Below are 12,532 nucleotides of genomic sequence, written 5' to 3'. Positions count from 1 at the left end.
CACACATTACCAGTAAAAGCAAAAAAAAAAAAAAAAAAAGTCAAGTTTCTTCTTTGAGTTGGTGACAACATCTTCTTAGGCTGTCACAGTCTGATACTTAAATCATGGAAAAATTCCCAAATAGAAACTTACAGGCTGGCAGGAAAGTCAGCTGGCCCATAATTCTGTATATGTGAGTTTACAGTTTAAGATGACTGTATGTGCTTCCAGAAAAATATATACTCTAACTTAGCTTTTTAACTTAAATTGTTAACTATATTTGTGCTTCAGAAAATGTAAATTCTATCTACATTAACAATCTAAGTGGCTACAGATTGGAAAGGTACCTATGGATGGCAGGAACAGAGAGAAGAAGTGCCTTCCGCCCACCTAGTGGGTGAGAGCCCAAAGGCTGAGGAAACGTCATCCGAATCAACATGGAGAGAAAGAAGCTGATGACCTCAGAGAGAACAGGATAAGAAGGGCAGAGATCCAAGCAACAACAAACCAAAGAACATTTATTATGTGGAAGAGGCAGACTGTGACAGGGAGAGCAGGGCATATTTTACTATGAAATATATCAAACATACAGAAAAATCCAAAAAATAAAACTCATGTGTCTATCAACTAAATTGATCCAGTACTAACCCAGAGCCATATTTTCTTCAGTACCTTTAAGTAATAAAAAGTTACATGTACACTAGACAGCCCCTATGTATCCCTTCCCATATTCCCACACACTTGGTATGAATCTTTTATGCAAGACTTATTTGGGGGGAAGAACTTCGAGGGAAAAAAATAAAACTACCCCGCCTAGACAGAAGAGTGGTAAGCAAACAAAAATTAAGGCATAAAATGTCATTAAAGAAAAAGTTTCCAAGAAACAAAAACACAGGATGCTGTACTTTCTCTCCTCAGTCAAGCCTTCACTGTTTCCTTTCTCGTAAGTGTTGATCTCTGAGACTGTTTCTGCAAGAGAAAAATCAGCTATCATTACGCCTTATATAAAAACTCAATTACCATGGTTCTTAATTTCTATCTCAAGTAAAAGTAAACCAAATATTCACTTTTAACTGAAATTACTTTAAGTCAAATCTGCCAATTAAAAAAAATTCACCACCACAGTAACAGTGCTTTATGTCCAATACAGCTGTCTGTACTCCCCTTCACAGATATAAAATATAGCTGTTTGCTCTCCCTCCAAATATAAAAAATATTTTATTAACTTGTATGCTGAAATACTTACCACTTTTGAGTAACAGATTACAGAGAGTTTTATGTTCTCATCACCACATCACTCCTAGTTTAGCAATTTTACAATAAAATTACGAACAAATTAAAACAAATTTCTCCAGAGATGATGAAACACTGAAACTTTAAGCACATTTTATCCTTCTCTAAGAAGAATAATTTAAACAATTATCCAGGGCCTCCCTGTTGGCACAGTGGTTGACAGTCCGCCTGCCGATGCAGGGGACGCGGGTTCGTGCCCCGGTCCGGGAAGATCCCACGTGCCGCGGAGCGGGTGGGCCTGTGAGCCATGGCCGCTGAGCCTGCGCGTCCGGAGCCTGTGCTCCGCAACGGGAGAGGCCACAACAGTGAGAGGCCCGCGTACCGGAAAAAAACAAAACAAAACCAACTATATTTCCACCACAATGAAGGAAGTATGCTTAAGGAACCATGTATGTAATTTTTTCTAGTAATATAACCCCTTAGTTTCTTGCCGTCCAGAACTGATCTAATCTAAAATGATATTGTAGCACAGCTACAGGTAAGCAGCAAACGGTGGTACGGAGACCTCAGCTTGCATCATAAGACCTACTTTCCAGTCTGTGTGTGTGGTTTTTTGGGCAGCCACTTAACCTCCTTGAGCCTTCACCTCCTCATCTATAAAATGAGGCCTACCTTCTTTTAATCTTCTGAGCACTGTGAAGATTAAATATGTGACTATTACACCATTGTAAAGCAATTATACTCCAATAAAGATGTAAAAAAAATATGTGACTATTAGATAATGCACTACTCAAATATAAGGTATTACATTGTATTCAAAGGTAGACAACCTATATTTATTTCTGCAGTAGGGGTAAAGCCAGTTCAACCACTATGCTTTAAATCAAGTGTTTTGTTTTTTTTTAAGTAATGTCTTCAATCTATTTAGAAACAATAGAAAATACAGGTTTCATCTGAAGTTGTGTACCCAAACACACTCAATATTCTTGCGGGAAAAAAAAAAGCTTACTGCACAGATATAAAGATTAAAGCACATACAGTTCATCAACTTGATTAGAAATATGATGATTTGGTATCATTAAATTTTAAACTCAAGTATGGTACACATAACAGCAGTCAGTATTAAAACTTAATATATTAGAAAGGACTGAAAGTTGTAACTGCAAGTCAGCATTTATTAAAAATAACCCAAAACTTGTGAAGTAAAATAAACCATCTCAAAATAAATCATGAGAATCAAAACTCTTGATCTTGCATGAATGATATTTAACTTAGAACTTAGCCATACTTTCTTAGAAACAGAAACAAAACAACTGTCCATTATCATGTGGAGAATAGGTCTGACCCCAGTAGGTACCTCCTTGAGAGCTGCTACACCCACTGAGCCCCAGAGGGCAGGAGGACCTCGGGAGCTACTTGCAAATGGTCAGATATGAACTGCAGGTTAGCCAGCAAGAGTGCACATACTAAGTAAGTCAAAGATCCTTTGCTTTTAGCTAGAATTCTATCAATTCAAAGTGGTGAGAAGTTCTAACTGGCTACTGATCACAAAACAATTTCCGAGGGCCACCTTAGAACAAAGGATCCCAGGCAATATAAAAAAGCAGGGGAACCACTATTCAAAATCCACCAATGTAGTCTTGAACCACTAGAGTCACCGCAGCCAAAAAAGGAAGAGTATGTTTTGTTTTGAAATGAAATATACTATCAGTACAGCCCATTTTCTGTTCTTGGTCTCTTAGAACCTCTTCACAAAAAGTGCTAAATGTTTTTATAGAAGTACGTACAAGGGAGAGTTAATTTCACTCTAGACACAAAGAAGTTCAGGCTAAGCTTGACCTCAGGACAATTTTTACAAGTCCCTGCAAATATCATCAAGAGCTGTCTCTATGTCAAACACAGTAAGGAAAGGACGCTGCAACCCGGACAGCCTTGGACTCAGTCCCACTAGCAGTGTCAAAGGGAGCTTACCAAACAAAACCTACAAAGACAGCAGAAACACTACAGCCAGACCTCAGATCATTACACCGCAGAAGAAAGTACAGCCTCAAAACGGGTGTCACCCCATTAGCTCTGTCATGACAACATGACTGGAGATGTCCTGCTGGGGGTTACACAAGTGCAAAAACATCAAATTTAACTTACTTAACTTTTTAACAATTTTTTCATTTCAGTAAATTTGTTTTGATTGGTTGGATTGTTTAAGAGGAAGAGAAGAATCTGTTCATGTTTTTCAACCTGAGGGTGAGAAGAAATGGTGTTATTTCATTCCTAAAAATGTTGGGAGTATAATTTCACTAAGGAAATTTTACCCACTTGTTTCTGTAGCTCTGTGCAGCAGCAGTTCATCCTGTTCACCTTTTCTAAAAGCAAATGCAAAAAGCCATTAGACAACCAGCACTATAAATAACAGAAAAAAGACAACAAAACAAAACCTGCAGTCTGAACATATACAGATCTGCCCCTCAGGGCAGATCCTTTCCAACTACAAAGGACTTGATCAATTAATTTTTCATTTGGGCTTTACGTTATCTACTCCTGTCCTGGGTTTTACCAAATGAGTGCCCTTACCTCCGAGGTTTCAGGTCTTTTGCCTGTCATACACGGGATATCTCTTTTCAGTTGAGGGCAGGCCTGCCAAAGCATCATCTTATGAAATAACTAGTAAGATCCATTCTCAAATATGTGAGTTCTTCTCACTTTGATCAGGATCAAAAGGAAGTTGGAAGCTACTCTGAATGCTTGACATTTCTAAAGCTCTCAGCATCAATTCTATCAACAGTGTTGCTGAGCCTGATCTAAGGAAAATCTGGACTGGGAGGCCTGCTTCCTTCCAGGTGGCTCCTCTGAGGTGGCAACATGAGTCAGCACCCTGCCGCTGGATTTGTAAAGGATGACGACAGAGGGAACGTGGCCACGGAGAATAAGGAAGGATCAGGTCAACTAAATTGATCACATCTGTTCTTGGCTACACTTACACCTGCTATTAATTAAACTTGAAAAAAATACCTTTATTTAAAGCACTTTGCTTTTCAGATGTGATGTTTTTCGCCAGACCATACATCACCAGCTTATCAGCTATATTGATAGTACCATTCTCAGAACACTTCTCAACTGACACTGTGTGGACATTCTTGATAAATCCTTTTACAGAAAGCATTACATTCTGATTCAACATTAAATTTTTCAGTAGCTCTATTATTAATTGAGAACAGCTTCCATTCAATTCCATTGGTCCTGGAAAAAAATTGAATATTAGAGTTAATCTTCAAGTTCCTGAAAAATGATATTTAGATAAATTATCTAAGGATAATAAGCAAAAGCCTCACTGATTTTAGCTAGGTTTAGGTATGCTTTGATGTACTACTGCTGTTGCATTCAAAAAAATCAAACTTAATAAATATTCCTCAATCCCTACTATGTCAAGCACTAATTTAGGTCTAGAAGCCACAAAACAGACAAATGTCTGCCTTTGTGGACTTACATTCTAATGGTAGAAGCAAACAATAATAAAGATAATTTTCCAACTCTCTTGAGTCAAAACCAAAGCAGACTGTGAGGAAATCAGTGTGTTATTATCTACTGGGACCTCTGGGTAAAGAAACCAGGAGTAAGAATAAAACGCTACTTTAGCATTTTAGTTCCGTTTATTCAAATTCCAACTGAAGGGCTGAATAAATACGCAGATATGGTATGAATAGGAAGGAAGCCCCAAATGGTGCCATTTGAATGTCTCTAGCCTCTGTGACAAAGCAGAAAGACCCCCCGCACAAGACGTCACATGACTGACCCCAGTTCACCCTGGCCCTGCCACTTAACTAGCTTTGCAACCTGAGGCAAACCAGAATCTCTGAGCCTTGACTCTCTGAAACTAATCTGTAAAACAAAGATGGAACAAATGAACATAATTTTTGTGAGAATGAAAGAATAATAAAAGGTATGAGATTTTTCGGTAAACTCTGCTTGATATTTAGAAATCTGGGCTGTTGCTTAAAATACGCTTTTTTTAAAATTTTTAATTTTATTTTTGGCTGCGTTGGGTCTTCATTGCTGCATGCGGGCTTTCTCTAGTTGCGGTGAGCGGGGGCTACTCTTCGTTGCGGTGTGCGGGCTTCTCATTGCGGTGGTTTCTCTTGCTGTGGAGCAGGGGCTCTAGGCGTTGAGGGCTTCAGTAGCTGTGGCACGTGGGTTCAGTAGTTGTGGCTCACGGGCTCTAGAGCGCAGGCTCAGTAGTTGTGGCGCACAGGCTTAGCTGCTCCGCGGCACGTGGGATCTTCCCAGACCAGGGCTCGAACCCGTGTCCCCTGCATTGGCAGGCGGATTCTTAACCACCACGCCACCAGGGAAGTCCTAAAATACTCATTTGTTTCAGACTCAGTGCTATAAAAGAAAGAAAAACATCCCACAGACACCCAAATTGGAAAGTGACTTAATTGTGTACCTTCAAGGGAACATTTAATAATTTGGAAAGGAAGCTCCAGGTGGCTGGCAGAGATTGGCTGCACTCTGCAAAGAGGCAGAGTTTCAATGTTTCCATAGTCTGCATAGAGCACTTTCACATCAGCAGCTGACGTCCCCAGAACAACGGCACGGTACCAGAAATCATCACCTGAAAGTACAGAGGAATCTCAGGTGAGAAGTTACATTCAATGATGCCCTCCTCCTTTAAGATGGTTATTCACAGTTACATTTACATCACTTAGAAATTCACACCAAGATTTCTGACTTCATGCCAAGGAGTTTAGATTAAATAGGAGCATCACATATACTTGCAGATTCTACTCAAAAGACAGTTATAGGACTAAATAGAAAAAGGCCTAAAACCACAAGGATAGAGAACAAGAGGGAAGACAATGTAATAGTGGAAGGTGGAAAGCAAATATGTGAGTGGAAATGATTTAGCAGAGCTCAACTAAAGCTGGGTGTAAAGAAGCCAAGAAACATCTCAGTTTGCATCTCAAATCCCCAAGCAATCAAGGCTCAATAATTGATGCTACTCATTCAAAAGTTGGAGCAAAGATGGAGATGAAATGGGGATTGGATAACAGAAGCAGAGTTGCTTCCCCAAGGCATGTGAATAAACTTTAGTTTATGAACACATTTACACATAATATCTATTTTTAAAGTTGCTAAAGAGAATGCTCAGTTTTATGTTTACGTGTTTTAATAACGCTTAGAAAATTCCCCCTTTTCAGGTAACTGCTCCTACCCATGGGCAGAAGACGAGTTTCCTCCACAGAGAGGATGAACCAGAAAGACTACGGACTGGGGAACGTGAGGCAGAGCAGAGGAGGGAGTTTACAAGAACCCTGTCAGGCAAGCTATGCACTCCAGGGAGGAGACGACCGTCTCAAGCAAAAGCACTTCAAGACACAGGCATCAGGAGTTCCCAGTGAAACGGCAGAGCCAGGTCACCCTACAGGAAAGTCCACTAAGCAGACAAGCTCTGCCTGTGCACAAAGGAACTTCCAATTAGCTTCTCAGTGCTCCACCTTACATAAATGAACAGCGAAAGATGACCAGATAGTAGAAGAAAGTCTCTGACATGAAAGAGAAGACTAAAACAAACAGGAACTCAAGGAAACAGAGACCCAAAGACGGAGAAGACCATGAAAATTAAAGAATGGTGTTAACATCCTCGGAGAAATGGCCTTCCATCCTTGAAGCAAGTACAAGACAGTTATTAAAAACCACACACTTGAGAAACAAAAAAAGCTACTGAAACCAAAAATGTGATATTAAAAATGAAATATGGAAGGCTGGAAGAGAAAACTGAGGAAATCTCTTGGAGAAAAAAAAAACAGCAAAGGAAATTCAGCAGTAGAGTTTAAGTCCAACATGAGAATACTTGGAGTTCATAAAGGAGCAGAAAATAAAAGAAAGGAATAAAAAAATTCAGGAAAAATTTTCAAAACTGAAGCTCATGAATTTCTAAAGGGCCCACTCACTGGGTGCTCAGTACAATGGTGAAAAGAAAACCAGTGCTGAGTCACATCATAAAATTCAGGGGCTTCCCTGGTGGTGCCAGTGGTTGAGAGTCCGCCTGACGATGCAGGGGACATGGGTTCGTGCCCCGGTCCGGGAGGATCCCACATGCCGCGGAGAGGCTGGGCCCGTGAGCCATGGCCACTGAGCCTGCGCGTCCGGAGCCTGTGCTCCGCAGCAGGAGAGCCCACAACAGTGAGAGGCCCACGTACCGCAAAAAAAAAAAAAAAAATTCAAAACTTGGGATGAAAAGATTACCAAAAGTTCCAGAAAGGAGGAAAAAAATACGTACAAAGTTTGGAGAACCTGAATGGCATCTACCTCTCCACCAGCAACACCCACGATGCCTTCAAAATTTTAAGAGAAAGATGATTTCCAACCTAGAATTTTATCTACAGGTAAGCTATCAAGTAACTATTAGGGTAGAATAAAGACTTTTTCAAACATGAAAGATAACAAAATTTATCTTACATGTACCTTTTCTCAGCTTCTAGAGGATGAGATAGATATACCAAAATATTAAATCAAAAGTAAAGGATCCAGAAAACAAGTTGAGACGAGGGAGGGAGAAATCTAGCCAACAAGGTGGGGTGGGAGAGAAATCCAAGAAACATAGGCGGTTCGTGCTGAAACAATCTCCAGTATGATGGTGAAAGGAAAATTTCAGGATGACAGCTCAGGTCTGAAGGACAAGCAGTCTGGATAGGAGTGTGTCAGAAGGCTGGAGCTGCCTACAATATGATAAAAGTTGATAAAGTACAGGCAGTATTCATGGAGAGAATTTATACCAATGCAGAGAACTGGAGATCATTAGTGAAAGTATATAGGACACTAGTAACAAAAAAGGCTGCAAAAGAAAAATGTAATTATAGTAACTACGTGGGTAGGCTGTGAATACTGTTTATGCAAAACTAATAATGTAATACAGAATACTTATCTAAACAAAAATTATGACACATTTCTACTGGGAAGAAAGAGAGGGAAATTGTAGATCTAGTTGTCATACAAAAGAAGAGGGAAACAAAATACATTTTTAAACTGTAAATCTAAATTTTAAAGTGAACGCTGGGGAATAGAAAAGAATCTTACCTGTGTATCTGGCACAGCATGCATCTCCAATTTTTGGTCTATAGGCCGATCGACTTTTCCGAGCACCGCAATATTCTAACAATTCGGCTGTCAATACACACAGTTTTTCCTGATCTTCTAAAATATATATAGAAAATGTTTTGTGAAGAAATTTTCAATGCTACTATTTATAATAAAGCATGTATATAAAAAGGAAAGTCAAATCTAATCACTCAAAAAAGAACCCATATATATTAAAATATACATTTATATTTTTAAAATAGATAAAGCCAAAAAAAGATAAAACCACTACTGGTTACCTTGTGGGGAAGGGCTGCAAGACTGGGAGGGGGCAAGAAGGAAGCCACTGGGGGGCTAATTTCTTGATCAGGGTGGCTATTCTAGTGTGTTCATTCTACAAAAACTTGTTCTATTAAGCTGCAGTTTTACGACTGTTCAGTATACTTTTCAGTAAGTGTGTTATAGTTAATTAAATGAAGCAAAGTACTGCCAATTCATCAACCACATGTTATTGTCAGGACGCAATAATCCTAAGACGCTGCTTTCCACTATACAGTTTAAAGCTGATTATTCCTAACACTGGAGGATAAATTTAAGAGCAGTTATTGTTATCACCACAATTCTTGGTTTGACCATTTGAAAAAACTTTTTTTTTCATTTTTTTCAGCTTTCAAATACGTGCAAATTATTTTGAACAGCAAACTTGCACTAACTCAGCCTCTGATACCACAAGAATAAAGTTAAATACGCTGGGGCTTCCCTGGTGGCACAGTGGTTAAGAATCCGCCTGCCAGTGCAGGGGACATGGGTTCGAGCCCTGGTCCAGGAAGATCCCACATGCCACAGAGCAACAAAGCCCGCGCACCACAACTAGAGCCTGCGCTCTAGAGCCCACGAGCCACAACTACTGAAGCCCACAACTACTAGAGCCCGTGCTCCGCAACAAGAGAAGCCACCGCATTGAGAAGCCTGCGCGCCTGAACGAAGAGTAGCCCCGGCTCACCGCAACTAGAGAAAGCCCGCACGCAGCAACAAAGACCCAATGCAGCCAAAAATAAGTAAATAAAATAAATGAATTAAAAAAAAAAACTAAAATACACTGAAGAGATGCCTTAATTGTAATCTTTCACGAAATAAAAAAGGAAAAGGAAAGTCAACATTTACATGCTACTTTTCTTCATGATTAGGGCCAGTGTAAAACATTTCTCTAAGTTTCTAAGATACAGTAACACTGTGATTATAGACTGATTAGGAAGTACTTTTCCAACGTATCTAAAACTGTTTTGGTTCAAATTCTCGTAATGCTTGTAGAAGGTTAGCTTAGTAATAAGTACAATTCAATACAGACAGTACCTATTTTTAAACAAGAAATTATACAGTAATTAAGGATGTTGCTTTGTTATAAAAAGCTGTAGATGATCAAGACCAGGTGGAGTAGGTGCTGAATGCACAGCATATTCACATTCATGTTTTTATAATTAACTTTTCCTTAAGTGTTATTATGATCAATTAAAACACTGAGTGGAACAGAAATCATCACCTTCTTCTCCCCATCACTTCCTAAGGAATTCAGGTAAGTTCATTCTACAGTTTAAAAGACCAGCATAAATGTGTCTCAAACTCTGTTTGGTTTCTTACCTGGCATTTCATTTGGTAGAGCATAAAACAAGTTTGGGTTTACGATTTCTAATACGCTTGCCTGTACAGTTTTATTAACTGGCAATTCTATTGTCCTCCACTGCTCAGCTGAAAAGGTGGCTGAAAACATACGAAATACAGGTCTCTCATGAAAAGGATAACATTTAGTATTCTACTGAATACCAACATTCCCAAATTCCCAAAACGAAAATCTGTATTTTCATAAAACAATCTGTTTAATTTGAGAGATTTTGGTGTGCATTACAAAAAAGTTCAATCTATAATAAGAATCCTTAAACTATTATGCTCCTATAGTATATTTCAGTAGTATATTTCCATTTCTGTAGTATATTTAATTCTTAAAATTTACTCAAACTTTAAAGGATACATAGCTGTATGATACACGTCTGCCTGACAAGTAATTACATTAAAAATGAGTACAGGGCTTCCCTGGTGGCGCAGTGGTTGAGAGTCCGCCTGCCGATGCAGGGGACGCGGGTCCGTGCCCCGGTCCGGGAAGATCCCACATGCCGCGGAGCGGCTAGGCCCATGAGCCATGGCCGCTGAGCCTGCGCGTCCGGAGCCTGTGCTCCGCCACGGGAGAGGCCACAACAGTCAGAGGCCCGCGTACCGCAAAAAAAAAAAAAAAAAAAAAATGAGTACAGTGTTTAATAAAAAAACCATGTTTCAATAAATATTAAACTAACTTTACTTATTACTAATCTATTTCCACAAAGCATATTCCTACAGGAAAATCATGTCACTTGGAATAGAAAAATTTTCACAGCCTATAAAAGCAAAGGATAACATAAATTTAAATAGCAGTTTAAAAATGTTACCTTGAAGCCATGGGGCATCAATTTGAAGACCATGTTTATTAACAGGACTGTTTTTCACTAAGTCTTTACATGGTGAACTAGCTTTTAAAACCAGATGTTCTTCAATCAGAACATCAGTAATTATCCTGGGATAAGAAGTGGAAAGATCGGTGAGTTCAACTCCCACTCCATTTTCAGTGATTTCAGCCACTCGGGCTTGGAGTTTTATCCCTGTGACACACGTCTGAAATCTTGCTATGGCTTCTCTGGTCCAGTGTTTGTTTCTAGGCTGTATATCTAACAAATAAAACAGCATTAAGAAGAATTCTGCCCTTAATATGTTTTCTTTGTATTTAATTTTTGATAGTTTAATATGTGCCTTGGCATGTTTCTCCTTGGATTTATCCTGTATGGGACTCTCTGTGCTTCCTGGACTTGATTAACTATTTCCTTTCCCACATTAGGGAAGTTTTCAACCATAATTCAAAAAGAGTCATGTACCAAAATGTTCATTGCAGCTCTATTTACAATAGCCAGGACATGGAAGCAACCTAAGTATCCATCAACAGATGAATGGATAATGAAGATGTGGCACATATATACAATGGAATATTACTCAGCCATAAAAAGAAACGAAATTGAGTTATTTGTAGTGAGGTGGATGGACCTAGAGTCTGTCATACAGAGTGAAGTAAGTCAGAAAGAGAAAAACAAATACCGTATGCTAACACATATATATGGAATCTAAGAAAAAAAAAAAGGTCATGAAGAACCTAAGGGTAAGATGGGAATAAAGACACAGACCTACTAGAGAATGGACTTGAGGATATGGGGAGGGGGAAGGGTAAGCTGTGACAAAGCGAGAGAGTGGCATGGACATATATACACTACCAAACATAAAATAGCTAGCTAGTGGGAAGCAGCCACATAGCACAGGGAGATCAGCTCGGTGGTTTGTGACCACCTAGAGGGGTGGGATAGGGAGGGTGGGAGGGACGGATACGCAAGGGGGAAGAGATATGGGAACATATGTATACGTATAACTGATTCACTTTGTTATAAAGCAGAAACTAACACACCATTGTAAAGCAATTATACTCCAATAAATATGTGGATTATAAAAAATAATAAAAATAAATAAAGATGTGGAGTATAAAAATAAAAAAAGTAAGAATTCTGTGCCCCAAAGCTGCACTTTTTGCCTCAATAATATCCAGGACTGGACCCTTCCCAAGTTTACCATTCAGGTCAGTGATTTTGAGTATCTTTTCTCCATAATCTATTATATATCTACATCCTCAGTGCCTGAGTTGCAGATAATGCACCTACAAATATACTACTGTTTTAGGAGGCTCAGGATCCTTCTTCACTTTCCTCACTAACTTATCTTCACCTGGCATTTTTCCCAATAGGCAAAAATAGAATTATTATTTCTTTTAGAAGCCACTATGGTTACATACACAATGATGAGTTATCAACTATTCTGGTAAAAGATGTTAAACCTACACTTGCACCTTTGTGAACAGTCTTCCAATGATAATTTCAAAATATCATATTTAATTATTTAACCAAAAATTATCTTTCTGGGATAACTTTGGCTCATACCCTTATTTTCGTAACAGTGGTTCTCAAATGTGAGTGTGCATATGTATTATGTAGAGGGCTTGTGAAAACAGATTTTGGGGCCCCACCCTAGAGTTTCCAATTTAGTAGTAGGTCTTGGATGGGGACTAAGAATCTGCATTTTTAACAAGTTCTCATGTTGATACTACTGGCTGTGGGGTGGAGGG

At 39.1% G+C, this 12,532-nt stretch overlaps 1 protein-coding gene across 1 annotated transcript in view; it reads right to left on the bottom strand.

Moving 5' to 3' along the window:
* Positions 1-480: 480 nt before the first annotated feature.
* Positions 481-12,532, bottom strand: part of TDRD1 (tudor domain containing 1) — a 36,899-nt gene continuing 24,847 nt past the window's right edge. Inside the window, exons 19-26 of the mRNA XM_089898203.1 lie at positions 10,764-11,039; positions 9,925-10,044; positions 8,287-8,403; positions 5,654-5,821; positions 4,222-4,449; positions 3,529-3,575; positions 3,358-3,450; positions 481-948 (exon numbers count right to left, since the gene is read on the bottom strand). Coding sequence (XP_089754329.1) covers positions 3,358-3,450; positions 3,529-3,575; positions 4,222-4,449; positions 5,654-5,821; positions 8,287-8,403; positions 9,925-10,044; positions 10,764-11,039 — 1,049 coding nt within the window. The 3' untranslated portion in view covers positions 481-948. The remainder of the gene's footprint in view (positions 949-3,357; positions 3,451-3,528; positions 3,576-4,221; positions 4,450-5,653; positions 5,822-8,286; positions 8,404-9,924; positions 10,045-10,763; positions 11,040-12,532) is intronic.

The sequence above is a fragment of the Delphinapterus leucas genome, chromosome 16 (genome assembly GCF_059928025.1).
Source record: "Delphinapterus leucas isolate spDelLeu-1000000601 "Yukka" chromosome 16, BTC_Dleu_Yukka2, whole genome shotgun sequence".
Taxonomy (NCBI): Eukaryota; Metazoa; Chordata; class Mammalia; order Artiodactyla; family Monodontidae; genus Delphinapterus; species Delphinapterus leucas.
Note: the sequence above shows the minus strand (reverse complement) of the source record. Positions and strands in the feature narration are given on the sequence as shown.